General features: G+C 37.4%; 1 protein-coding gene and 1 pseudogene across 1 annotated transcript in view; both read right to left on the bottom strand.

The window, feature by feature from the left end:
- Positions 1-25,548, bottom strand: part of PTPN4 (protein tyrosine phosphatase non-receptor type 4) — a 228,305-nt gene that overhangs the window by 46,103 nt on the left and 156,654 nt on the right. The window contains exons 13-15 of the mRNA XM_047083479.1: positions 22,965-23,033; positions 16,122-16,247; positions 12,636-12,794 (exon numbers count right to left, since the gene is read on the bottom strand). Coding sequence (XP_046939435.1) covers positions 12,636-12,794; positions 16,122-16,247; positions 22,965-23,033 — 354 coding nt within the window. The remainder of the gene's footprint in view (positions 1-12,635; positions 12,795-16,121; positions 16,248-22,964; positions 23,034-25,548) is intronic.
- LOC124516873 (uncharacterized) lies at positions 20,595-20,721 on the bottom strand (annotated as a pseudogene).

Below are 25,548 nucleotides of genomic sequence, written 5' to 3'. Positions count from 1 at the left end.
AACAGTTATTTTAAGTTTATTTATTTATTTGGAGAGAGAGAATGTGCATGTGCAGGGGAGGGACAGAGAAAATCCCAATCAGTCTGAACGCTGTCAGTGCAGAGCCTGCCACGGGGTTCGATCCCACAAACTGGGATATCGTGACCTGAGCCAAAATCAAGTCAGATGCTTAACCAACTGAGCCACCCAGGCACCCTAGAATTGCTATTTTAAAAGCTAAGGTAAAAAATAACATAACGGTAACATAATATAACAACACAGCTAGAGTCAAGCAACTCAGATATTAACAACATCTAGTAGAAGATAAGCTTGAAATACTGTATTTATTGGGGCACTTGGGTGGCTCAGACAGTGCAGAGCCTGCCTGGGATTCTCTTTGTCTCTCTCTCTCTCTCTCTCTCTCTCTCTCTCTCTCTGTTCTTCCCCTGCTTGTGCTCTTTCTCTCTTTTTCAAAATAAATAAATAAACTTCAAAAAAAATTTATTTACAAGTGAAATCCTAACTTTAAAGTTTTAGTACATTGAATTTCCTACTTTATCAAATCTGTAAACAATTCCACATAATAATCAAATACACTTTTTAAGTGTATCATGATAAAGATATTTACTAATCCACTGTAGCAATATATACACTTTCCAAAACACTTTTTTAAGATAAGGTTTTCAGTGGAGTCACAGGGGTAGTCAGAAATCAGAATTGAGAGTTGAGCCGTTCCACAGATAAAACACCCAATACAATCTAGAGAACTTGTGATTGGCCCAATTTAATTAGATTTTTTTTTAATACTTATTTTTGAGAGACAGAGTGTGAGCATGGGAGGAACAGAAAGAGAAGGAGACACAGAATCCGAAGCAGACTCCAGGCTCTGTCAGCACAGAGCCCAACGCGGGGCTTGAACTCACAAAGTGCGAAATCATGACCTGAGCCAAAGTCAGATGCTTAACCGACTGAGCCACTCAGGCACCCCTGGCCCATTTCTTTAGAAATAAGACACAATTCATTAAAGTAATGAACTCAATACTACACCAAAGATTGGAATCTGAGTAAGAGTACTGAGCTCACTGAGGAGACAAAACTGGATAAAACATTGTTGGAATATACAATTTAAAAAAACAAAAATTCAATTAACATTAGGGAGCATAAGCTTCAATTTGTGGCAGCAAAGAACCGATAAAAAGAGCTAGGAAGGATAGAAGACGCTTCAAGGTAAAAACGGTAGTTTTTAATGTTTATTTTTGGCGGCGGGGGGGGGGGGGGGCGGTGTGTGCACGAGGGAGAGGCAGAGAGAAGGATACAGAGGATCTGAAGCCGGCTGTGCGCAGAGAGCCCAATGCGGGGCTCAAACTCACCAACCATGAGATCATGACCCGAACCAAAGTCGGACACTTAAATGACCAAGACACCCAGGCACCCCTAAAAATGGGAGCTTTTATGAATGAGCATAGTATATGTAATAACATTACTTGTGAGTTTTCACAAAGGCCAGGAGGGGGAACCAGCGTTTAACTTGCATCCTAGAAAGCATACATCACGGAAGTTGTGGAAGCTAGAACAGGTAAGGGGAAATGGTTCTTTGTAAGAGCGGTGACCATTTCCTGAGGTTATTATTTATTTCTGCAATGCCAGGAGGTCTTTTGGAAAATAAAAAAATTACTGACTGTCCCATTGCCTAGGTCCAATGAGAGAGTTGATAGCTGCGGTGTCAATGGCCGCTGTTGTGCAATTCAGGCACAGATTTCACCCACTTCCTGCTTTTTGTGTTGAGTGGCAACAGATGCCCAAGATACCAGCTGTAAGAACTTAAGGAAGTGGAACTGCATTAGACTGTATTACTGTTCAAAAGTTATTCTCCACCCCTCTCTGAGTGACATCAGGCTTGGCTATCTGACTTGCTTTGGCCAATGAAACATGAGTAGAAGTGGTCACTTTGAAAGGATACTTTAAAAACAGCTCATGGGGGCGCCTGTGTGGCTTAGTCAATTTGTCTCTAACTTCGGCTCAGGTCATGATCTCACAATTCATAGGTCTGAGCCCTTTGTCGGGCTCTATGCTGACGGCTCAGAGCCTGGAGCCTGCTCGGGATTCTGTGTCTCCCTCTCCCTCTGCCCCTCCCCTGCTCACATTCTGTTTCTCTCTCTCAAAAATAAATAAACATTAAAAGAACAAAAAACAAAAAAAACAGCTCATGATTCATTATGCTTACTAGCCATGCCCCAAACAGCAGTCTGGGTCCTGGAATGAACATGACATGGAGTAGAACCACAGTTGACCCATGATATACGTATGATATAAGAAAAAGAGAACCTTTGTTGTTGTCACTATAAATTGGGATAATTTGATACCCACATAATTTAGCCCAAGATAACACAGAGATTACTGTCAGAGTGGCTCTTTGACATATATGCCCTCCTTTGGTACCAAAGGTGTGAAGCTTACTTAGAGGCTCGCTGCTAAATACCTGGTAGATACAGGTAATGAAGCTAAAAATTTGATTAGTACCAATTAAGTCAGCAATTATCAGGAATGAATGGTATAACTGTATGGTCCTCCAGGAAAGTTTCTCTAAAGAGAGAATATAGTCCTGGGGCGCCAAGGTGGCTCAGTCAGTTAAGCGCCCGACTTTAGCTCAGGTTGTGATCTCATAGTTTGTGGGTTCGAGCCCAGCATCGGGCTCTGTGCCGATAGCTCGGAGCCTGAAGCCTGCTTCAGATTCTGTGTCTCCCCCACTGGATTCTCTCTGCCCCTCCCTGGCTCGTGCTCTGTCTCCATCTCAAAAATAAATAAACATTAAAAAAGGTTTTAAAAAAGAGAGAATATAGTCCTTCCAAATTTACATAATGTAAAAGTTAATCACTAAATTAGTAGGTAAACCATAATGTCCACTCAGCCTAACTTTCTACACAGAAATCTTTAGGGAACAAAATACTCCAAATTCTAATAAATCTATAAGGACTGCATCAAAAAATACACCTCTCTCCGACTTCAGCCAGGTCACGATCTCGCGGTCCGGGAGTTCGAGCCCCGCGTCGGGCTCTGGGCTGATGGCTCAGAGCCTGGAGCCTGTTTCCGATTCTGTCTCTCCCTCTCTCTCTGCCCCTCCCCCGTTCATGCTCTGTCTCTCTCTGTCCCAAAAATAAAAATAAACGTTGAAAAAAAAAAAAATACACCTCTCTTTTTCAGCAAAAACTTCTTTGAGGTCTACCTTGATGGTCAGGGATTATAGGTACCAAGCACACTCGTTTTTATCCTACTAGTTTTCTGCCAAGAACCCAAGCCTTTAAGATCTAATACATTCAACTGTTGCTAGTCTAGGAAATTGTTCCCACAGATTAGAATAGAGTCATGTACCTCAACCATGGCCTGCTGCAAGGGGTTAGGACACACAAAGATGGACATCCAGGGCACAGCCTCACAGATGTGATATTTCTAAAAGTCAGTTGACCAAAAGCTTTCAAGACTTTTCAAATACCAGAAGTCATTGGACTCCACATCAATCAATCAGTAGGTCTTATCCCTTACTTAGGGTTAAGTATAAGCAACTTAGGCAAGGTGAAGAGAAAGGTTTTTTTCCTAGTTTTGCATATAGTTGTCATACATGGGAAACAGCCTCAAAACCAAAGATCTATAGGGCAGAGTGTAAGGTTGAGATCAGCTGGGAATGGAGTCAGATCAGCTTTTCTTTATTCGTGGTCCAGCCAACAGCCTAATACATACCAATCCTAAAATATACAACTGAGACAAACTCACGTCTGATCTGTAGTGCAATATTTAAGTGAGCCAAATCTGGTAGGTATGGGCCTAACAATGACAATACTCAGTTCAAGAGAGGGACAGTATTGACATATGGGATATTCTGCTTAAACTGTTCAATTTACATTTCTGAGGTTAGAGATTAGGCATATATGGTCAAAAAAACTCCAGAAGTTATTTTTATTATGCATTTCTAATTAGAACCCATCGCCGTAAAACAGTGGCTACAAATTCATGGCTTATGGGCCAATTTTGGCCAACATACATTTGGCCCATTAATTTTTCTTTATAAAATATGAGTTAATTGACTCATTTTAAAAATTACACATGTATCCAGATTTCCAGAATGGAATACCTAGAAACTCTGGAAAGAATGGATCTGCATTACCACTGGTCAAAGCCAAGAACTAGCTGCTGCCTTTAGATGGGCCATGGGCATCCCAGGCACATAAATTCCTCCCACAGTTACCTGCCAGATTCCAGCAGGTATACGAGTATAATCTCTCCTTTAAGCAAAGTCCAGGGGAAGCCACAGATAGGAAGAGAGCCTAAGCATACAGGCTTGGATTCGATTTAAGCTAAGTTCTAAAGAAGAGGAGGAGAATGCAGCACACACGGAGAGGCTTACTCAAGATATGACACAAGAAAAAACACTAATTTTGGATTTCAGGAAAAGGGCTACCTGCCTTCTCTCACTGTTTTATATAACTTTCTTGCTAAAATAACTTCTCAAATAGTGATGGTCAGGCTCTCCGGATGCTTGATTGTTGAAGACACACAGGTTGGTCTGGGAGCTTTTACAGACTAATTATGTATTCTCCTAGGACAATCCCGGTAACTGCCCTTTCTATGTTCAAGAACCAAACTTCATCTATATCTATTTGTGTCTCTACTAATACAGTCTATCAAAGTAATCAAGGATGTCAACACAGACTCCTGAAATTCTTATTTTGGACAAAGGTTCTCAGTTACATTTTAAGACTTATTCTGGGGCGCCTAAGTGGCTCAGTTAAGCATCCAACTTCAGCTCAGGTCATGATCTCATGGTTTGTGCGTTGGAGCCCTGCATTGGGATCCATGCTGACAGCATGGAGCCTGTCTCCTTTTCTCTCTATCCCCCCACCTTAGACATAGATAAACATTAAAAAAAAAAAAAAGGGGGGTGCCTGGGTGGCGCAGTCGGTTAAGCGTCCGACTTCAGCCAGGTCACGATCTCGCGGTCCGTGAGTTCGAGCCCCGCATCAGGCTCTGGGCTGATGGCTCGGAGCCTGGAGCCTGTTTCCGATTCTGTGTCTCCCTCTCTCTCTGCCCCTCCCCCGTTCATGCTCTGTCTCTCTCTGTCCCAAAAATAAATAAACGTTGAAAAAAAAAAAAAAAAGACCTATTCCAAATGTATTTAACTCAATTTTATTATAAAAAATGATAACTTCCTCCTTCATATCTAATGTAGAGATCATGAGTGCAGTCAATTTATTACTTATTCAATTATCTAGGAAAAGGACTTTCATAGGTAAACCATGCTTTATAATTAGAAATTGTAACACATTTAAAATAATGTCATTAAATATGCCAGTTCTAAGAAAAGATAACTTTTCTAGGCAAAACTAAACAAACAAAACAAAAAACCTACAATTGCTAATTATAACAAAATGAAGAGACATAATATGCTTTGGAAGAACAACCAGACAGCATAATGGAACACAGCCCCATTAGAAATAATTTCCCTGAGGGGCACCTGGGTGGCTCAGTCAGTTAAGCATCCAATTCTGATTTTAGCTCAGGTCATGATATCATGGTTAGTAGGTTCGGGCCCACATTGGGCTCTACACTGACAGTGCGGAGCCTGCTTTGGAATTCTCTCTCTCCCTCTCTCTCTCTGCCCCTACCCTGCTCACATTCTCTCTCAAAATAAATAAACATTTAAAGGAGAGGAGAGGAGAGGAGAGGAGAGGAGAGGAGAGAAGAGAAGAGAAGAGAAGAGAAGAGAAGAGAAGAGAAGAGAAGAGAAGAGAAGAGAAGAGAAGAGAGAGAAAAGAAAAGAAAAGAAAAGAAAAGAAAAGAAAAGAAAAGAAAAGAAAAGAAAAGAAAAGAATTCCTCTCAGAGAAGGGAACTGTGACTTAAAGAGAAAGCCAGCATCTACTATTAGGTAGTTCAGACAGGACTAGAGAAATAGGAACCAATGAAAAAAGTGGGCATCAGAGCTATGGCTGGTGTCTTACAAATGTTGGTAATACTTTGGCTTAATTTAAAGATGGGAGGCAGAAAAAAATCTGTTATAAGGAGAGTATAGAAAGGAGTGTAATCCTAAAGGGATTATTTTAGTTACTTTTAAAAAAGAAAAGTGGGCAAGATAAACTCTGAAACTCTTTATGCTTTATAGAAGCATAAAGTTTATTCTAATTTAAGACTGGAAAATAAGCAAAAACCATATTCTTGGTAGACCCTAATACAAACTTGACAGGACTGATGGATTATTTTAAGATTAATCTTCTAAGATGCATACCAGGAGCACATGTCTCTTTCAACTACGGTCACTAGTCTATCCCAGCTCTTACTGCACAGTAACTCTACTATCCTATACTTATACTATGTTAAGATGCAGATAAAATTCTGATTCAAAATTCAAGATTCTTGACACATTGGCTAATCTATAGTAACATTCACAGCACTTCAAAGTAAACACCATTGCAGACTGATTACTAATAAATGCTCAATAAATTTAAAAAGTGCATATAAACTCTCAGGGATATGATATTAAGACTAGAATTGAAAATCTCATATTACTACATCAGTACGAATCCATTTCAGAATCAAGGTCCCAGACCTGAGATGCCTGGTTTCAACCAAACTTCAAGTCCCTGACCTTAGCTCCCAAAAGTAAGTAATACAGGTATCTGCCAGACATGGATGGCAGGTAAATATACTGCAGCTACAGCAGCCCAGGGACCTATGTGATTGGTCTTGCTGCCACAAGTACATCATCAAATACAGTGCATCCTCTGAGTCCCCGTAGTTTATTTATCTCCTCCCATCACAGCTCCTTTGGTTCTTTTATTTCCTCGTCCTAGAGTGGTCTGGTATTTGCAGGATCCATAACACAGATGACCCTTGAACAACACAGTTTGATCTGTGCCGATTCACATACACATGGATTTTTTTTATAGTACAGTACTGTAAATGTACTTCCTCTTCCTTACAATTTTCTAATTAACATTTTCTTTTCTGTAGCTTACTTCATTAGTTAAGAATGTAGTACATATTACATGTAACACACAAACTATGTGTGAATCAAGTGATTATGTTCTCAATAAGGCTTCTGGTCAACAATAGGCTATTAGCAGTTAAATGTGGGGGGAGTCAAAAGTTATATGTGACTTTTCAACTATGCAGGGGTTAGCACCCTTTACTCCCCACATTGTTAAAGGGTCAACTGTATGCTGCTAGACTTGATCAAGATTGGCATGGGAATTGGGTCAAGCTGAGTATGGAGATAAAATTTTCAGTGGCAGTAGCTCAGAAGGGCAAAATGAAGGCAAATCTTTAAGAAAGATTTAAGTGAAAGGAATTCATAAGGTGTGGACAAGGCTGAGGTGAGTCATTAGGTAAGACTAGAATGGGACAGTCCAGGCATGGGACTGTCCAAGGAAATGGGTTTGATACTTCAGGATTATGAAATCTGTAAAGAGTCTCTTGTGATTAGGACCTAAGGATAAAGTTGAGAATTTGGAGAATTCTTCGTTGTATTCAACTAGACATCCATACTTCAAACATGCAGACAGATATGTGGCTGATAATATTCTTAAAGCCTACCTACTAGTATATCCTCCCAAAGTAATTAAATTACACAATTATTATAGCTAACATCTACCAAACACTTTTTCTCTGCTTAACTGCTCATCTCATTAAATGTTCACAGCAACACTATGGGGAAGATATTATCATCCTATTTTTACAGGTAAGGAAATTGAGGCTTACAGAGATAAAATGACTCATCCAAGCTCACATAATTAGAAGTGGTGGAACCAAGTTTTAAACCCACTCTGAATCCAGAGCTTGTGCTCTTAACATTATGTTACAGTTGTACTTTAATCAAAACAACTGCAAAAAACAGGAACAAAGCTACTTTAAATCAGAGGTTTCAAACTATTTGTAGCAGTGGACTCTTCTCCAAATACAATGCTTCTCAGAAGTCAATTTATAAAACAGAAAAGCTAAACAACCTACCTATCTGACAGTATCTGAGGCCTCAATAGAACTTAACAGAGAATGTCCCAAGACTATTTTCTATCATGTCATATAGAAAGTTATAAGTGATAACATGACTATATGTGAAATTCTAATAACATACTTCTAACTCAATGGTTTTAATATATTTAAAACCAATAATTTGCCTAAATGATGGTGGGGGAGGGGGCTGAGTGGGAACAAAACTTGAAACGTAATGTTCAAAATCTACCCACATAAAAAATCTGGAGGAAAAATTACCACTTGTGTTAACTTCTGAACATTAAGAATGGAGAAAGGGTGATGGGAATGAATATAATTCCAAAAGTGTTCCAATGCCCAACTCTCATAGTGGGGTTTTTCAATACAAATATGGTAAAACCTTGGTTTGCGAGCATAATTAATTCCGGAAACATGCTTGTGATCCAAAGCACTTGTATATCAAAGCAAATTTCCCCATAAGAAATCATGGAAACTCAGATGATTTGTTCCACAACCCAAAAATATTCACATAAAAAATGATTATACTACTGTAATACGAATAAAGAAAATACAAAATATAAAGAAAAGTAAACAAATTAACTTGCACTGACCTTTGAAAACCTTCGTGGCTGGTGTGAGGGAGATGAGAGAGGAGGGTTATCCTGCAGGACAACTTTCACTATCACTAGGGGAATCACTGCTATCTATTGACTCAATGGAATTTTTTCTGCATGCTCACAGGGATGCTGACTAGAATACAGTAATAAATTCTTGTCAGTATTAATACTACAGTATTTACTGTAATGGCAATAAGGCAGCAGAGGAGAGGGTCCATTATCTGCAGGCAGCCTGATCTAGAATGAAGGAAAGTATTCCTAAATTTAATCTTGCATGGAAAAGCAAGGGACTGTCTGTAGGTGCTTTGAAGTGACAAAAAATACATTAGTGCTAGTTGTGGGCATCTTCCAATGTTCTGAAAAAACACGGATATCTGCTAAACACTGTGGCCTGAGACTGAGCATATGAGCAAAGGAGATGATCACCCACAATCCGTCACCGAGACAGAGAGAAGAACCATTGGCTCAGTTGTGATCATGTGACATTTGGCATCACATACTACTCGTATTGCAGGACATCGCTCGTTTATCACGTTAAAATTTATTAGGAATGTTTGCTCATTGGGGCGCCTGGGTGGCTTAGTTGAGCGTCTGACTTCGGCTCAGGTCATGATCTCGCAGTTCACAAGTTCAAGCCCCGCATTGGGCCCTGTGCTGACAGCTCAGAGCCTGGAACCTGCTTCGGATTCTGTGTCTCCCTCTCTCTCTGCCCCTCCCCCGCTGGTACTCTGTCTCTCTCTCTCTCTCTCTCTCTCTCTCAAAAATAAATAAAACATTAAAAAAATATTTTTTTTAAAGAAATGTTTGCTCATCTTGTGGAACACTCCCAGAACAAGCTACTCACAATCCAAGGTTTTACTGTAACTTGCTTATCTTCAACTTTGACATTTTAAAAAATAATGAAAATGTTACTTTTAAGTGCACTTTGCTGTCAACAAAGCAATATACTGTAAAATAGTATCAAAAGATTTGTTAAAACTGTCAATCAAGCCAGGTAGGCAAAAGCTTTGCTGATTTACTAGAGTCCAGTCAGCTTTAAATTTCCTCATGAATACTTCAACAGCAGCATTGAAAGCAGTTTATTCTGCAGTCAAAGCAGCTCTCTGTTGCTGTCCTTAGCAATCTGTATCAAAATAAAAAAAAATAATCTTAGGGGCACCTGGGTGGCTCAGTCGGTTAAGCATTCGACCTTGGCTCAGGTCATGATCTCACGGTTCACAAGTTCAAGCCCCTCTTCGGGCTCTGTGCTGACAGCTTGGAGCCTGGAGCCTGCTTTGGATTCTGTGTCTCCCTTTCTCTCTGCCCCTCCCCCAGTGCACTCTGTCTCTGTCTCTCTCAAAAATAAACATTGGGGCGCCTGGGTGGCGCAGTCGGTTAAGCGTCCGACTTCAGCCAGGTCACGATCTCGCGGTCCGTGAGTTCGAGCCCCGCGTCGGGCTCTGGGCTGATGGCTCAGAGCCTGGAGCCTGTTTCCGATTCTGTGTCTCCCTCTCTCTCTGCCCCTCCCCCGTTCATGCTCTGTCTCTCTCTGTCCCAAAAATAAATAAACGTTGAAAAAAAAAATTAAAAAAAAAAAATGAATAAACATTAAAAAATTTTTTTTCAAATAAAATCTTAACCACCCAACTTACATGCTTTGTGATGGTTTTGTAGAAATGTCCAAACTTCCCTGTTACATACTGATAGGAGTATACTAACATTTGTGGTATGAATTTACTAAAATAAGCACCTGTTAAGTATTTTCAAGTTAATTTAGGATTATTGTTTTTCTCAGAAAATCACAAACTAAAACAGTCTAATCTTCTGTGAAACATTTAAAGAAAGGAAGGAAATGGTAGACTGTAGTTTCAATTGCCCCTGCCTATAAATGGTAACTTTATTCTAAGCAGTACAAACAACCTCCTATTTGTTTCCATAACAAACACACCTATGAGTTAGCAGTGTTTTCGTCTTGTGAAGAAGGCAACCTGACGCAGTAATTAAAGTCAGGACTCAGGTTTCACCTCAAAGGCCCTATACTCACTCAAAAAACAGGGAACCGGTGAGATGATCTCAAGATCTATTTCAATACATGTTGAAATGCTTTGTGCTTCATCTGACACATTGTCTGAATTCTTTTCACATTTGGCCAATATAAAACTAAATCCTATAGATTCCAAGTTGCAAAATATTTTCTCTGAATTGCAAAAATCAATCAACCAACCAAGTGATTACAACAAAGCCCTGTCTAGGATACAAAAATTCTGCTGGTTGGGTCAGATAGGGAAGACCTGAATGTTAGTTGTATAAAATGGGATAAATCCTGTTAAGTGGGCCTTCTCATCTATAAATGGGGAATAAAAGTCTTTTCTATTTCATTGAGTTCAACAGTGAGATAATTTATGAAAAAGCTGATTGTAAACAATTTGTCTACCATTAAGCTCATTTTTTCAGAACTCTCTCATTATTCTTAAGGTTAAAACTGGCTGAATTTCAAATGCAGTGTTAGAGATTCAAACCTGAATACAAAACACACAAGTTTCATAAATAAAATACATGTCCAAGGAGAAATACAGGTCCAGGCATTTGAAATTCTTGTGGATCAGGATGGGGAAGCAAAAACTGCACAGTTCCAATCTATCCTAAACTTGCATCTCCATTTAAGTTCAGGAAACCAGAACGAAGGTTTTTTCGGATTGGTGAATCCATAAAATTTGCATGTGGAAACACTCAATTCTATGTGTATGTATACACATGTGTATGCGTGTGTATCTCTACAAAAAGGGCCCTTTAAAAAAATGGATGGAGATAATTTGATTAGGCCCTGGAATGGTATTACTGTTCTGTAACAAGACAGGCTTTTGAAATTCCTCTATATGGTTTATTTCTATGTGCTCAAAGTATGTCATTTTTAAATTTAATTACTTAACATTTCCATCATGTTCTTAATTATTGTACTTTTTAAAGTTTCAGAATTGGAAAATAAATGCTTACTAAAAATCAAAGTTTATAATGCTAATTTTTAAAGCAATCAAAAACAAAATCTCCATCAATCTTGTCTCTTGTCAACTCATTTTCCACAGGTGTCACTATGCAGTGTGTATCTTTCCTACCCTTCCAACCTTTTTACTATACACGTACAATCAAAATGTTTGACTAAGACATGTTACCAAGACTGAATTCCACTTGTCTTAATGGCTCAGCCAGTCTTCCTTGGCTGCCCCGACAGTGAGGACAATCGCTTCCTCTGTGTCTTGTCACGTGTTCCAGCTCCTGCACCTTGTCACGTGTTCCACCTCCTGCTTTGCTGACCTGTCCTTTTACTCTTCCACCCATCACTTTCAGACCTCTCCTTTCTTCAGCCCTGATCATAGTCACTCCATTCTAAATAAATGCATCTTTATACGAAGCCACATTTCTTGTAAAGAATTTTATTTTTCTTTCCTAATTCTTACTCTGAATTTTTACTTGCATATGGACTAATTTGCATTAATATAAACAATAAGTCAAGATATTGTATATTAATGTGAGGGTAAGCATATTGTACATTAAACCGATGGGGTATAAATACTGAATTATGAAGCTGAATTTATGTACCAGTATGTAATTCGAGAGAAAAATGAATTTTAAAAATGATGTGTGAATACTTTCTACAACTCATTTTCAGTATGATGGTCATCTTACTTGGTTCTCCTTTGCTAAGTAATTTTTCCATCATTTTCTATTGTCTATTCATTCTTATGGTTCCCTTCTTGAATAATACTAAGACACTCTATCTTTTAGTACCTTACTACCTGACCACAGTGCTACAACTACATCTGCACAAATATTTAAGTGTATGCATCAAAGGTTAAAGAACATACTGAATCAATGAAAACAAAGTTTTTTGTTTGTTTGTTTTGGTTGGGAAGAGTACAAAGAACTCTCAGGGACAAATAAGCACATTTACAAATACATAAATGTTAATACATTGTGTAAACAAATACTTATATCAAACACCCTAATTTCCCAGGATTATTTCAAATAAAACAATTTGGGGCAGTATAATTTACAAGAAGGAAGCTAAATGAAAAAGGTCTTACGGTGATGATTCCAGAACAATGCTGTTAGCTTGTGTTGAAGATGGAGATCTGTGATTCACAAATACTTCGCTTGGGGAAGTGTGAACCACATGGTCTACCAAATGACCAACTGAAGACGGTCGTAACCGGGTTCCCTCTTGTGTGAATGCAGAATTTCGACTATATGAAGAGGAAAAAAGATTGAATGAAAATGTGCTTTAATTCAATTTTTCCCGTTTTTTATTTATATGATTACATTAGAAAGTGAGTGTGTATTTTTATGACTAACCATATTGACTAAGCAAAGACTCTGACGAAGACAGTGTGAAGTAAACAGAAAGAACACCAAATAGGAAGTCAAAAATCTGAACTACAGTCAGCGAACTACCGCAAGGATTTTACCTGTTCAATCTGTTATCTCTACACCTAATGTCTACATAGGCTATAGTCACTACAACTTTGTGTCTTAATCAGTATTTACACCTCATTTTATTGTGCTTTGCTTTATGCTTCTTCTTTAAAAAAAAAATTGGGGTGCCTGTGTGGCTCAGTCGGTTAAACGTCCGACTTCGACTCAGGTCATGATCTCACGGTTCATGAGTTAGCCCCGCATCGTGCTTTGTGCTGACAGCTCAGAGCCTGGAGCATGCTTCGGATTCTCTCTCTCTCTCTCTGTCTCTCTCTGTTCCTCCCCTGCTCGCACTTTCTCTCTCTCTCAAAAATAAAGATTAAAAAAAAAAAAATAGAAGGTTTGCAGTAACTTTGCGACCAAGTCAGCTGGTGCCATTTCTCCAACAGCATTTGCACAACTTCATGTCTACCATGTTTTGGAATTCTTGCATTATTTCAAACTTTATCATTATTATTATATTTGTTATAGTAAACTGTGAGCAGTGATAACGACTCACTGAAAACTTAGAATGTGGTTAGCACTTCTTAGTAATATTTTTTAAAGTATGTACACTAATTTTTTAGACATTGCTATTATTGCACATTTAGTGTAAACATTACATGCACTAAGAAACAAAAAAATCCATTTGACTTGCTTTATTGCAGTGGTCTGAAACCAATCCTGCAATATCTCCAAGGTCTGCCTGTATAAAATAAAGGGAAAGAATAAATAATTCAGAAATATCTTCTGGTCTGAGTTCTCTTTTAATCCTCATAAATGTTTCTGTTTATGGGACTTCCTTTACTTCCTAAAAATAGATAATGAATAACATAATTCCATCCTTGTAAGTGACATAGTCACATGAATTATTTTGATTACTATTATTAATTATGATAACTAACATTTGAACACTTATTATGTGCTAAGCATTGTTCTAAGCATTTTACATATATCCTCTGATTTAACCCTCATAAAAGACACTGCTATTATAATTTTATAGAAGATAAAAATGGGACAAAGAGATTAATTTGTTCAAAGTTCAAACGTACAGTGACTCTAGGGCCTATGCTCTTAATCATCACACTGTACTGTCTCTTTAGAATTGAGAAAAAAACTTTTTCAGATCATACCTAAAATTGTTTCATTAGGGTGCCTGGGTGGCTCAGTAGATTAAGCATCTGACTTCGGCTCATGTCATGATCTCATGGTCTGTGAGTTTGAGCCCCACATCGGGCTCTGTGCTGATAGCTAGGAGCCTGGAGCCTGTTTCAGGTTCTCTGTCTCCCTCTCTCTCTGCCCCTCCTCTGCTTGCACTCTGTCTCTTTCTCTCTCTCTCAAAAATATACATTAAAAAATAAAATAAAATTAAAATTGTTTCATTAACCAGGAAATTTAATCAGAACTACTCCTAATTAATTAACTCAATCATCTTTCCTGTGTCTTCTGTCACACAATTTCTTGTGTTTTCTGCAATTTTCTGTAATTATTTAGTGGTACTAGTAACAAATGGATGGGGTGCCTGAGTGGCTCAGTTAAGCATCTGACTTCAGCTCAGGTCATGATCTCACGGTTCGTAGTCTCGAGTCCGGCATCAGGCTCTGTGCTGACAGCTTGCAGCTCTGAGCCTGAAGCCTGATTCAGATTCTGTGTGTCTCTCTTTCTCTCTCTCTCTCTCTCTCTCTCTCTCTCTCTCTGCCCCTCCCCTGCTGGTGCTCTGTCTCTCTCTCTCTTCCAAAAATAAATATTAAAAAAAAAATTTTTTTTTAATGGAAAAATGAGTGCCTGGAAAAGGGACCAAAAAAGATGATTCTGAATTTTCTTCAAACAGTTGATAGGACTCTGAATATATACAGTATTTTATATATATAAAAAAAGATAATTTAGCAATCTGCAATTAGAAACACAGAAACTTTTGAGTCTATCTTTTCTAGCAGTAAGGAAGACACTGAGTGGGGGTGCCTGGGGGCGCTCAGCTGGATGAGCGTCCGTCCGACTCCAGCTCAGGTCACGATCTCGCAGTTAGGGAGCTTGAGCCCCAAACTGGGCTCTCTGCTGTCAGCATGGAGCCTGCTTCGGATCCTCTGTCTTCTCTCTCTGCCCCTCCCCTGCTCATGCTCTCTTCCTCTCGCTCTCCCAAAAAGAAAGAAACATTAAAAGAAAAAAAGGAAGACACTAAAGTATGAGATAATGTTCCCTGAACCAAACTATTTATGCACATACTTTACTTTCAATATGGTAGAAGTTTATTCTTGGGCTGACAAACACCCATCGGTGACACAACTTCTAGAATTTACTACACACTTATTGGATATTAACGCGTATAAAATATTTCTAAAGTTAGACTTATTCAAATATTATATTCCATACAAAAATTCAAGTATTTTGTATTAAACCTTTTGGTTGAACAAGGTCTGTGAACATACTGAGATGTGTTTATCATTATTTAGTTACATCCACATATTCAACACATTTGTTAACACATTATAAAATTAACAACTTTGGCCAGTACGAGCTGATTATCTTACTATTATCTATATCAAAGCATACAGTTTTGGTAGGAAATAATAGAAGTATATAAACAGTAAGTGCTGAGTAACACAGGCTTCTTAGCATAGATAGAGCTAAGCTTGTGGGAGCTTATGTTGGAAACCCCTTTTTCTAGACCACAGAAAGTGGTGAAACAGTGGTTGGGGTAAGAGATAAAGTAAGATAATCACAATCATTTAGCATTTTCAAAGAATATATGCTCCCCTAGAAATTCTGCTTGACAGCCAATAAAAAAGGATTATGCCAGTCATAACCATTATTTCCAGATTGTAAGTCTACTAATAGATCTTGATTTATTGGCTAGAGACCCATACTGTATAGGATAGTGAACATCCTTGTTCAATGTTCTACTCCCTCATTCACTGAGGCTTTTCCAGGCCATTTCCAGGCCAGCTTATGCAATAAGCTGCAGGCTATGAGGAAATAATGCTCTGGAGCAACAAAAATCATGTCTGTCTAAAAGATTTAAAGGTAAAGATTTACATATTTCGATCTTTGGGCAATGGAAATAACACAGTCAATAATTTAGAAATTAGCAACATATACACCTGATGTCAGTCTGTACTTACTGATTAGGAGTTCCAGGTGGAGATCGCGATGGAAGGCTTTGTGTTTCTAACCTGTCATCAGATATTGAGTTTCTGCTTACTACTTCCCAATCCATTAATTTCCGTGCCAAGGGCTTACTTGGGGATCTGCAGAAATAATTTAGTATGTAAACATTTTTATACCTCCAACTATAAACCAAATCTTAGAATTTGTCATATTCTAGATGAATAAAAATAGTTTACTTAAATGAAATTAATGCATTTGGCAGCTATATACCTCATAATTTCCTAAGAAATTAAATCTGCTTTGTATGAAGAAGGAAGGAAAGACACACTAAGAGTAGAAGAGAGAATAGGAAAGAAAGAAGAAGAAAGGAAAGAGGAGAGAGAGGAGAAAAGAGGAGAAAAAGAGAAGAAACAAGAAAAGGAAGAAAGGAAAAAAGCAAAGGAACAGTTGGCTACCAAGTTATCTCATATATGAATACTATAAATATTGCCTATTCCAAAGTTTCTGAAATTCTAAGTCATCTTGTGATATATTAAACAACTGCTAGCATATTATCTCCTGAATATCCTTAAATCTTAAACCCAAACCCTGATCCTCTGCCTCAACAGAGGACATGGCAAAAAGGATAATTATGTATTTTTTCCATTTTATTCATAATAGGACAGTGGATTTTTTTTTCTTTGTTTTGTTTTTCCAAAAAACATCATTTAGAAGGTTAACTATTCTGTCTCATGGGAGGGAGTAGAAGACTATGTTTATTACCTATCTATATATTGTCAGCTATCATAGTAATAAAGATGAGACCTAAGTAATCTTTTCAGAAAAGATACTGAAGTTTGCAGAGATCAGAAATCTTTAGAATTTAGGTAAGTTAACAACTAAAGTCTTTTTTATGTTCAAATTCAGATAATGGCCAAAATTCATGGAAATATATATGACATCTACTTAAATACCTAGTTTTTTTGACATGCACAGTTAATACGAAGGTTAATATACGGAAGTAAGCTACTTACATAAAAACACATAATAAACGATCTTGCAAGCTGACAGTTTTATATTGCAATAAATTCACTGAAGCACATAGATACAGAATAGACTAAAAAGCACAGTACACGTACCAAGAATATTTAATAAAATTTACAGACACAGTAGGAAGTATTAAAATGATGAGTGGAGGGTCCTCGTTTTAACCTTCTATAAGTCAAATCAGTTAAGTATCTATGTCTAAATATTGAAATTTACCAGTATAATGTATGAACCTAGGTCCTCCCCTACATCCTGCATTTTATAATTTATGAGTATCTAAATTTTCAGTGCAATGTTTTAGTTTATTAATTTTATGAAACCACAAGTAACTTAAATTACTTACGAATCCAAACCACACAAGTGCCTCATTTCGTATATTCATAGCCCAAACCTTTTTTAGTTTGGCTTAATGACATTTCCTTAATTTAAGAACTTAGAACATTTTGTAAGAGAGATGTAATGTTATTGATTTAAAAATAGGCACTGACTCAGATTTAGTTTTTCATAAATGAATTCAAATTATAGGCTTTTCTTATTTGAAGACAACACAGGACACTATTTAGTCCAATCTCCTAATAGTGCCATGCAAACTAATATTCCTATTAGTCAGAATAAGATGGAAAAGAAAAAAAGCGATGGTATTTCATACATTTGATTTTTAAAATGAAGTAAAGATTATTAAAAGAAACCCTAGAATTATTGCTCTTGTATTAATGTTAACTCTCAAGAGTTAATAAGCTATTCTTTCTCATATATTAGACTACTAAATGTCAGCTGTAAGACTGCATAACTACAGTTAGACTGACTACTTTCATTTTTGAAGAGAGGGAAAAAGTCATTTGAAGACGAAAAAATCCAATTATACTCACCTAGTAGTATAAAGCGTCAGAACACTTAACTGTTGTTAATAAACTAAACATGGTTGGAAATGCTCTGCGCTTAAAACTAAATTTCAAGAATTTTATTAACAGCTTTAACCTCAGAGACCCACCCACTCAAGCTTGCTGTCTATGTTTCCTGTTGAGTGTGGAAATTTCAGAGAAAAAAATACCACACTTCATCAGTGTGTTTGCAATGTGGTAAATATATTTTCTGACCATGGCACTTTATTTTTCTGTTACACGTGAACATTCTTTTGCTTTCTTCTTAGATATTATATGACAATGAAAACAGTGTGAAAGCAATGAAAAGAGTTGAGCGACTGGGAAAAAATATTAACATATTCATCACTGCTGAAAAAAGTGACCTTACATGAAAAGTTGAAGAAGAAATCTGTTCTATTTATACACCACCAACTAAAATTCTAAGAAGTGGATAAGAACTCCAGAATTCTCTAATACTTTAACAGAATAACTTAATAACTGCTAAAACCATCAGAGTTTTTTGGTAGATATGCATCAGGTCATCACAGTGAGGCTGTGATATATTATAAAAACAAGCCTTAGACTTTTGGAGATGGAAGGGTCATAAACACTAAACAAAACTTTGTCCCTGCTAAGGACTTATTTTAAGGAGGATTCATAGAATTCCACATAACAAATGATTTGGGACAGATATTTAGGACTTCTTATATTGGAATTTTAGCTCTACTATTCCTTAAATAACGCATATTTGTTTCATAAAACAACCTATTACAATTTTCCATTTTAATAATGCACATATAAAATGAAGAGCTAGGATGCAGGTATAATTGTGCATATTTCTCAAAGTCACACATGATCAAGATATTCAAACATTAACACTTATAAAGAAAGTACTTTGCATGTGATAATAATATTAATATGTAAGTACATGTATAATTTGATATTCATATCATACTACAGTAGAACTAGTTATCAAACTGTGTTCACTATTTTTATAAATATCAAGCAAGAAAAAATTCAAGCTTCTTGTAAGGAAAAGAAGAAAAAAGCTAAGAATTTTGTTATGTGCATTAAAAAAAATTTTTTTTAATGTTTCATTTACTTTTGAGAGAGAGAGAGGCAGAGTACGAGTGGGCGAGGGGCAAAGAGAGAGGGAAACAGAATCCGAAGCAGGCTCCAGGTTCTGAGCTGTCAGCACAGAGCCTGACGCGGGGCTTGAACCCACAAGCTGTGAGATCACGACCTGAGCTGAAGTCAGCCGCTCAACCGACCGAGCCACCCAGGAGTCCCTTGTTAGGTGCATTTTTAAGAGAAAAGAATCAGAAAAATATTTGCTTTGATTTTAACAAGTCTGAGGGAGTGGTGCAATAAGTCGTAGTACTAAGCGAAAGGATACATTTTAAATGAAAACAACAAAGTTAATAGGAAGTAAATTATTTTATTCTTGAGAAATTTCAAGGAAAATAATTTCAAAAGGACTTTCTGTACATTTTACCTTCATACTGGTGCTTAGAACTTTCTAACTGGAAACAAGGGTATCTAAGACTGTAAGAGCGAGGATTCTGAATAATTTCAGTAGCCATGTCTATTACAGTAGGCATCTTTGTTCTTATTTTGTTCTTTTCGCCCTTCCCAAATAACCAAGTAACCAAATAACCATTAATGACACTAAGATTTATATTTAATAGAAAAATGACAATATTTCCCTCATAAACCTAAAAAACAAGATATAACAATAAATCAAATTCAAAATATTGAACAAATGTTGAGATAAACTACATCATTCAAATTCAAGTAAATGTATGACAGCAAAATGCTATATAACCCTGACCAGCTAAATCCTTCAAGGCATTTTCAGACAGTTTTCCTGTTGAGTAGATCATTCACACACAAAAGAGGATGGGGGTAAGCCAGGAATGGAAGGGGGGGGGCGGATAAAAAAGCAAGTTAATTTTATTATTTAAACACATAAAAATCGGGGCGCCTGGGTGGCGCAGTCGGTTAAGCGTCCGACTTCAGCCAGGTCACGATCTCGCGGTCTGTGAGTTCGAGCCCCGCGTCAGGCTCTGGGCTGATGGCTCAGAGCCTGGAGCCTGTTTCCGATTCTGTGTCTCCCTCTCTCTCTGCCCCTCCCCCGTTCATGCTCTGTCTCTCTCTGTCCCAAAAATAAAAAAAAAAAAAAAAAAAAAACGTTGAAAAAAAGAAAGAAAAAGAAATAAACACATAAAAATCGTGTTTTAATAATTTTTTGTTTCAAATGTCCTTACTCCAAGGAACTTACAATATTATTTTTTACTCATTTGTTTAAGCACTCAGGGCACAGTACTGGCAAAGAGTAAGCTATTTATATTTTATATATATATATATATATATATATATATATATATGCATATATATATGTAGTAATATTTGATTCAGCCTTGTCAGATATATACAGATACATATCTGTGAGTATACACATGGCAAAACCTTAAATAGTAAGTACCAAAAATTATTTAACGTAATTGTATTGCGTCATAATTTTTTTTATGTTATTTGGCATGTTGGAATTTTAATTTATTTATTTTTCTTTTCTTTATTTTAGACAGGGGAAACCTCGAACACGGTTGAGTTTCCCACGTTTGGGGGAACCGCAGGAATCAGAATGGCCTGAGCACAATGGACAAGCCTCTCCCGGAGAGAACCATCTCTGCGATCATGGTTATCTCCCCTGCCAGGTAAAATTACTGGCATTTGGAATTTTAACAAATAATGAAGTATCACTTTTATGAGCAGAAAAAAACCAATAAAACAATTTTTACTTTTGGAGAAAAGAAAAAAACCAAAAACTCCTTTTACTCTAGAAACACAAAACAGGAAGGTCTTTTTGATAAAGGCTAAGGGTAAAATTAAAATAAAAGCCAAAGCAAAAATTTCTCATTAAAATTTATTAAAACTCTTATGCCTCCTATGACAGGAGATACCAAACACATGAACTCTTTAAGGACTTATCCTCTGTAAGCCATTTCCACTGAAAAAACATGCCTCATTTAAAAGCCATCTACCATACTGCACACATTATTAAAAGAGCTGGGTCTAATGCAGTGAAAAAAACAGATAAAACTCCCACCCTCATATAGCCTGCATTCTAGTGGGGGAGACAGACAATAAAGGTCGTCTCTCACATCTCTGAGACAGAGCAGCCAAGCATTCACCTATCTCATGCAGAACAGCAAACCTATTCTGTAGAGGGTAAAAGTGTGGCTAAGAACAGGGAGGCCTGTGTGAGAATCCCTTAATACTTCAGGTAAATTATTCAAATGTGCTGTGCTCAGTTTTCTCATCTGTAATGGGATTTACCTCACTGAACTATGGGGACTGTGAGATAATACACAAAAATTCCCTGGCCCAGATAAATACAAAATAAACGTTAGCCACTCTTAGGTTAACTGGTTATCCTCTTTCCACTCACATGCCCATACAACGGATTCTCTCACAGCAGCCAGAGTGATCCCCTAACCCCCCATATTTTACTATGGAACACTTTAAATATAAACAAAAGTAGAGGGAATAATTTAATAAACACTGCATTCAGGACCCAGGTTCAACAATTATCATTACGGTCAACCTTGTTTCATTCGTCCCTACATTTACCTGAACCCTCTCACCCCAATGATTCTGAAGCAAATCCTAGAAATCACGGTATTTGTAAATACTTCAGATTACCACTATACAACAAAACAACTCTGCCAGACTCTTAAAAGTCCAAGTCCCTTTATATCTCTTCAATGCTCTCAGTCCCCACTGGCTTTCCCTTCAATACAAAGTCCTTACTATTTTGAACATGGGGTCATACAAGTTCTGGCTGCTGCTTACCTCCCTAACATGTTCTCTACTGCTGCTCCCTTACTGGCCTGCCTACTCTTCCTCAAACATGACAAGCAGGCTCCAGCTCCACGGCCTTGCACTGGCTCAATCCGTTACTTGCATTAGATATCTGTTGCACCAATCAGAATGTAAGCTCCAGGGATTAAGACGTGTGTCCCGTTCTTCATTCTATTCCCAGGACCTGACACACGCTCAGAAGAGTAGTTCCTCAATAAATATTTGCTGCCACCGATTTGGTCACTCCTCCTCCCTCCCACTTATTGGATAATCCTGTTAGACTGCTGCTCCCGGATCTCAAACTAGACTTGTGCCAGGTTAACTACTTTTTCTGTTACAAATTTGTTCTCTTTCCTGTATCCCTTTGTCCATTTCTGTCACTCAAATCTGACGGTCCCTCCAGATACTCCTATCTCTAACACACCTCCATCTAAGTGATTTAACAACTTCTGTTAGTTCTACCTGCAAAATATTCCTCAAATTTGGCCCCTAGTCTCCATTTCATCACCAATGTTTTAGGTCAGGACTTCATTATTTTCACTGGGATTACTGCAATAACCTAATTGGTCTCTTAGCACCGGGTCCTTACTTCCAATCCATTCTCCATCATTGCTCATAAAACTATTTTCTAAAACATAAACTTCATCATGTTGTTTCAACTTGCTTGAAAACAATAGCTCCTAAAAATATGAAGATAACTAAATGGCACTCCCCCAAAATTAACTTTTCTCAACAAGATGATGTAAAAAAAAATGGAAATGGGATGAATAATACATGAAATTAATCATTATGTTTTTCAAAAATGTTAAAAAAATAAAGGAAATAAACTTTCCCAAATATGTTACATGAATAACGTAGTATTTGATTCAGCCTGGTCAGAACTACAATGCTTGATACAGGGTTAATTTAGCTTACATTAAAATAATGTGGGGGGGGGCAATGAATAAACTAGACAAATTATTTCATTACTCCCTCAACATAATTTATTGTTTAATTAAATAAAGGATCATGTGATAATTCTGTAATCACATCTGGAAAAAGAGTTTTTAGTAATTTTAGTCTTTCTTTTAAAAAAATTCAAACACTGAAATAGAGGCAGCTTACCTTGCAAATACCCTGTCTTTATTTGCTTTTTCTTTGCCATACTGAACTGACTGGACTTCAGTTCTCCCACTGAAATACATAAACATGCACAATAATAAAACCTTAAGGAAAATTATAAGATAAAATAACAACATACAACATGATTATATTACAACTTCATAAGAGACAAATTTGTAGCAGAGAAAAGGGAGCAGAGAAGAAGAAGAAATGAATGGACTGAATTCCAGCTCTACCTGAATGGATGAAGCTTATTTATAGCTCTTCCAATTAATGAACAAAGATGTGTTCCACAGACACTTCATTTTTAGATACTTCTTTTATTTGAGAATGACTGTCACTCTCACCCCACAGGTTGGTCTGTATCTCTACTACTCCTTAATGAAGGAGAACACAGGGAATCTTAAAAAGCTGCTCTTTCCTTGGGCTTTTCTTCCTTGTCTACTGGTAACGATCACAGATACAAATACTGGTTATATTCTCAAATCCTTCCTTGTCCAGACACAGGCAACTCCGGACTTTCATAAACAGGGAGGAACTAAGGACTGAAAAATCACTGGGAGTTGGGCACTACAATTTGCCTTGAAGCTGAATTGTCTAGCAGGCACACAGTTTATGCATGGAAATAGAGCCTCCTCTATGGTAAACCAAGGTGTTCAGAACTTATTTGTTACTAAAAACTTGGTTTTCAGAGAATTTGCTACTTGACACATATTATTTAAGTGTGAACAGACATAAATGTCTAGTATATCAAATAGAACCATTTACATTTGTAGATATCTAATTCATATAAAAGCAGCCAAATGTAGGTTTCCAAAGCAAAGCAAACAATTTTAAGATCATCTTCCATAAATAAGTATAGATAAATGTGAACAGAATGGTCTATCTGTTGAAGTTCAAAAAATTTTTTTAAATATTTATTTTTGAGAGAGACACACACACACAGAGTGCAAGCAGGGGAGGAACAGAGAGACAGGGAGACACAGAATCCGAAGCAGGCTCCAGGCTCTGAGCTGTCAGCACAGAGTCCCACACCAGGCTTGAACTCACAAACCGTGAGATCATGACCTGAGCTGAAGTCAGACACTTAACCCAGTGAGCCACCCAGAGGCCCCTATCTGTTGATGTTTTAAAGGAAAAGTCCAAAACATAACCATGATTTTTAAACTTAGGTACGTTGAAGTTTCTTAAGAAAATATATTTCCTCTAAGAAGATTAAACTATACTTGCAATTGTGAACAAGGTAACGAGTTGAGGTTCATTATTGTTTTCTATTTCCGCATTAGAACAATGATTTTAATCCCTTGGATATTTTGGAACAGAGATAATAAAGATGTGTGTTTGGGTACATTCATGGAGGAAATAATAAATCGTTTAATATTCCAAATTCCATCTCTTAGCCTAAATAATATTTCAATATTGTAAGTATTATAATAGTTCTAGTATTTCTAACCACTGTTTATTATGACAGACAGAAATCTTTATTTAATGCATACTCAGTATAGACAGGACTGTGTCCAGATAAACACCTGTCATGCTGCCATTCCTACCTCAATCATAAGATTATTGATCATTTTGATGATTAAAAAGTGCTTTACAGTCGTGGGATTGAGCCCAGTGTCAGGCTCTGCACTGATACAGCAGAGCCTGCTTGGGATTCTCTCTCTTCCTTACTCTCTGCTCCTCCCCTGCTCGTGCTTTCTCCCTCAAAATAAATAAATAAACATTTTTTTAAAAGTGATTTGGATAGGGGTGCCTGGGTGGCTCAGTCGGTTGAGCATCTGACTTCAGATCAGGTCATGATCTCGCGGTTAGTGGGTTCGAGCCCCACGTCTGGCTCTGTGCTGACAGCTCAGAGCCTGGAGCCTGCTTTGGATTCTGGGTCTCCCTCTCTCTCTGCCCCTCCCCAGCTGATGCTCTCTCTCTCTGTCAAAACTAAATAAAACATTAAAAAAAATTTTTTTAAGTGCTTTGGATATATTTTTTAAAGTTTGAAAGGACTACAAACAAAACTTAACTCTTACAACTATAAACATGTATGGTTTACTTATACACACTAATTTAATTTAATGTTAACTGAGCTGTCATGGGCTTCAGTCCCATTCTTCCATGATCCACTAAGTTTCATAGGAGGCTCCCAGTCAGCAAACTATTTTCTAGATTCCTTTGTAAGCTGGCTTTCTCTTACTCTACTTTCTGATCTCCCATCAGAAAAAAAGTAAACGTAAATCAAAAGCCGGAGACTGACAAATGCTGGTAGCTGCTGTAACAGAAGTGGGAATAGGACACTAAGAGAAATCACACCTTGTCAATGTTATATACCACCCCTGGTCAAAGCAGCACCTATTGGGCAGATCCAGAACTGACTGTGACAGTGGTTCTAACAGTGGAGTAGCAGGTCTAGGCTTATGGACTCCAGCCTAGATGTAACACAAGCTTCTGATCTTTAAGCATTATCCATTCCTCCTGGTTACTTCACTATAACCCTCTTTCTCACTTTTGCTTTGCCAGCCTAATACCTGTGTAACCAACTCCCTTAATTAAATTGCTTTTATTAGAAAAATCAAAAAGACTTTGTTTCCCTGAT

This window comes from Lynx rufus, unplaced genomic scaffold, assembly GCF_022079265.1.
Source record: "Lynx rufus isolate CCGP_SWC_20201006 ecotype Redwood Valley unplaced genomic scaffold, mLynRuf1.p SCAF_2, whole genome shotgun sequence".
NCBI lineage: Eukaryota > Metazoa > Chordata > Mammalia > Carnivora > Felidae > Lynx > Lynx rufus.
Note: the sequence above shows the minus strand (reverse complement) of the source record. Positions and strands in the feature narration are given on the sequence as shown.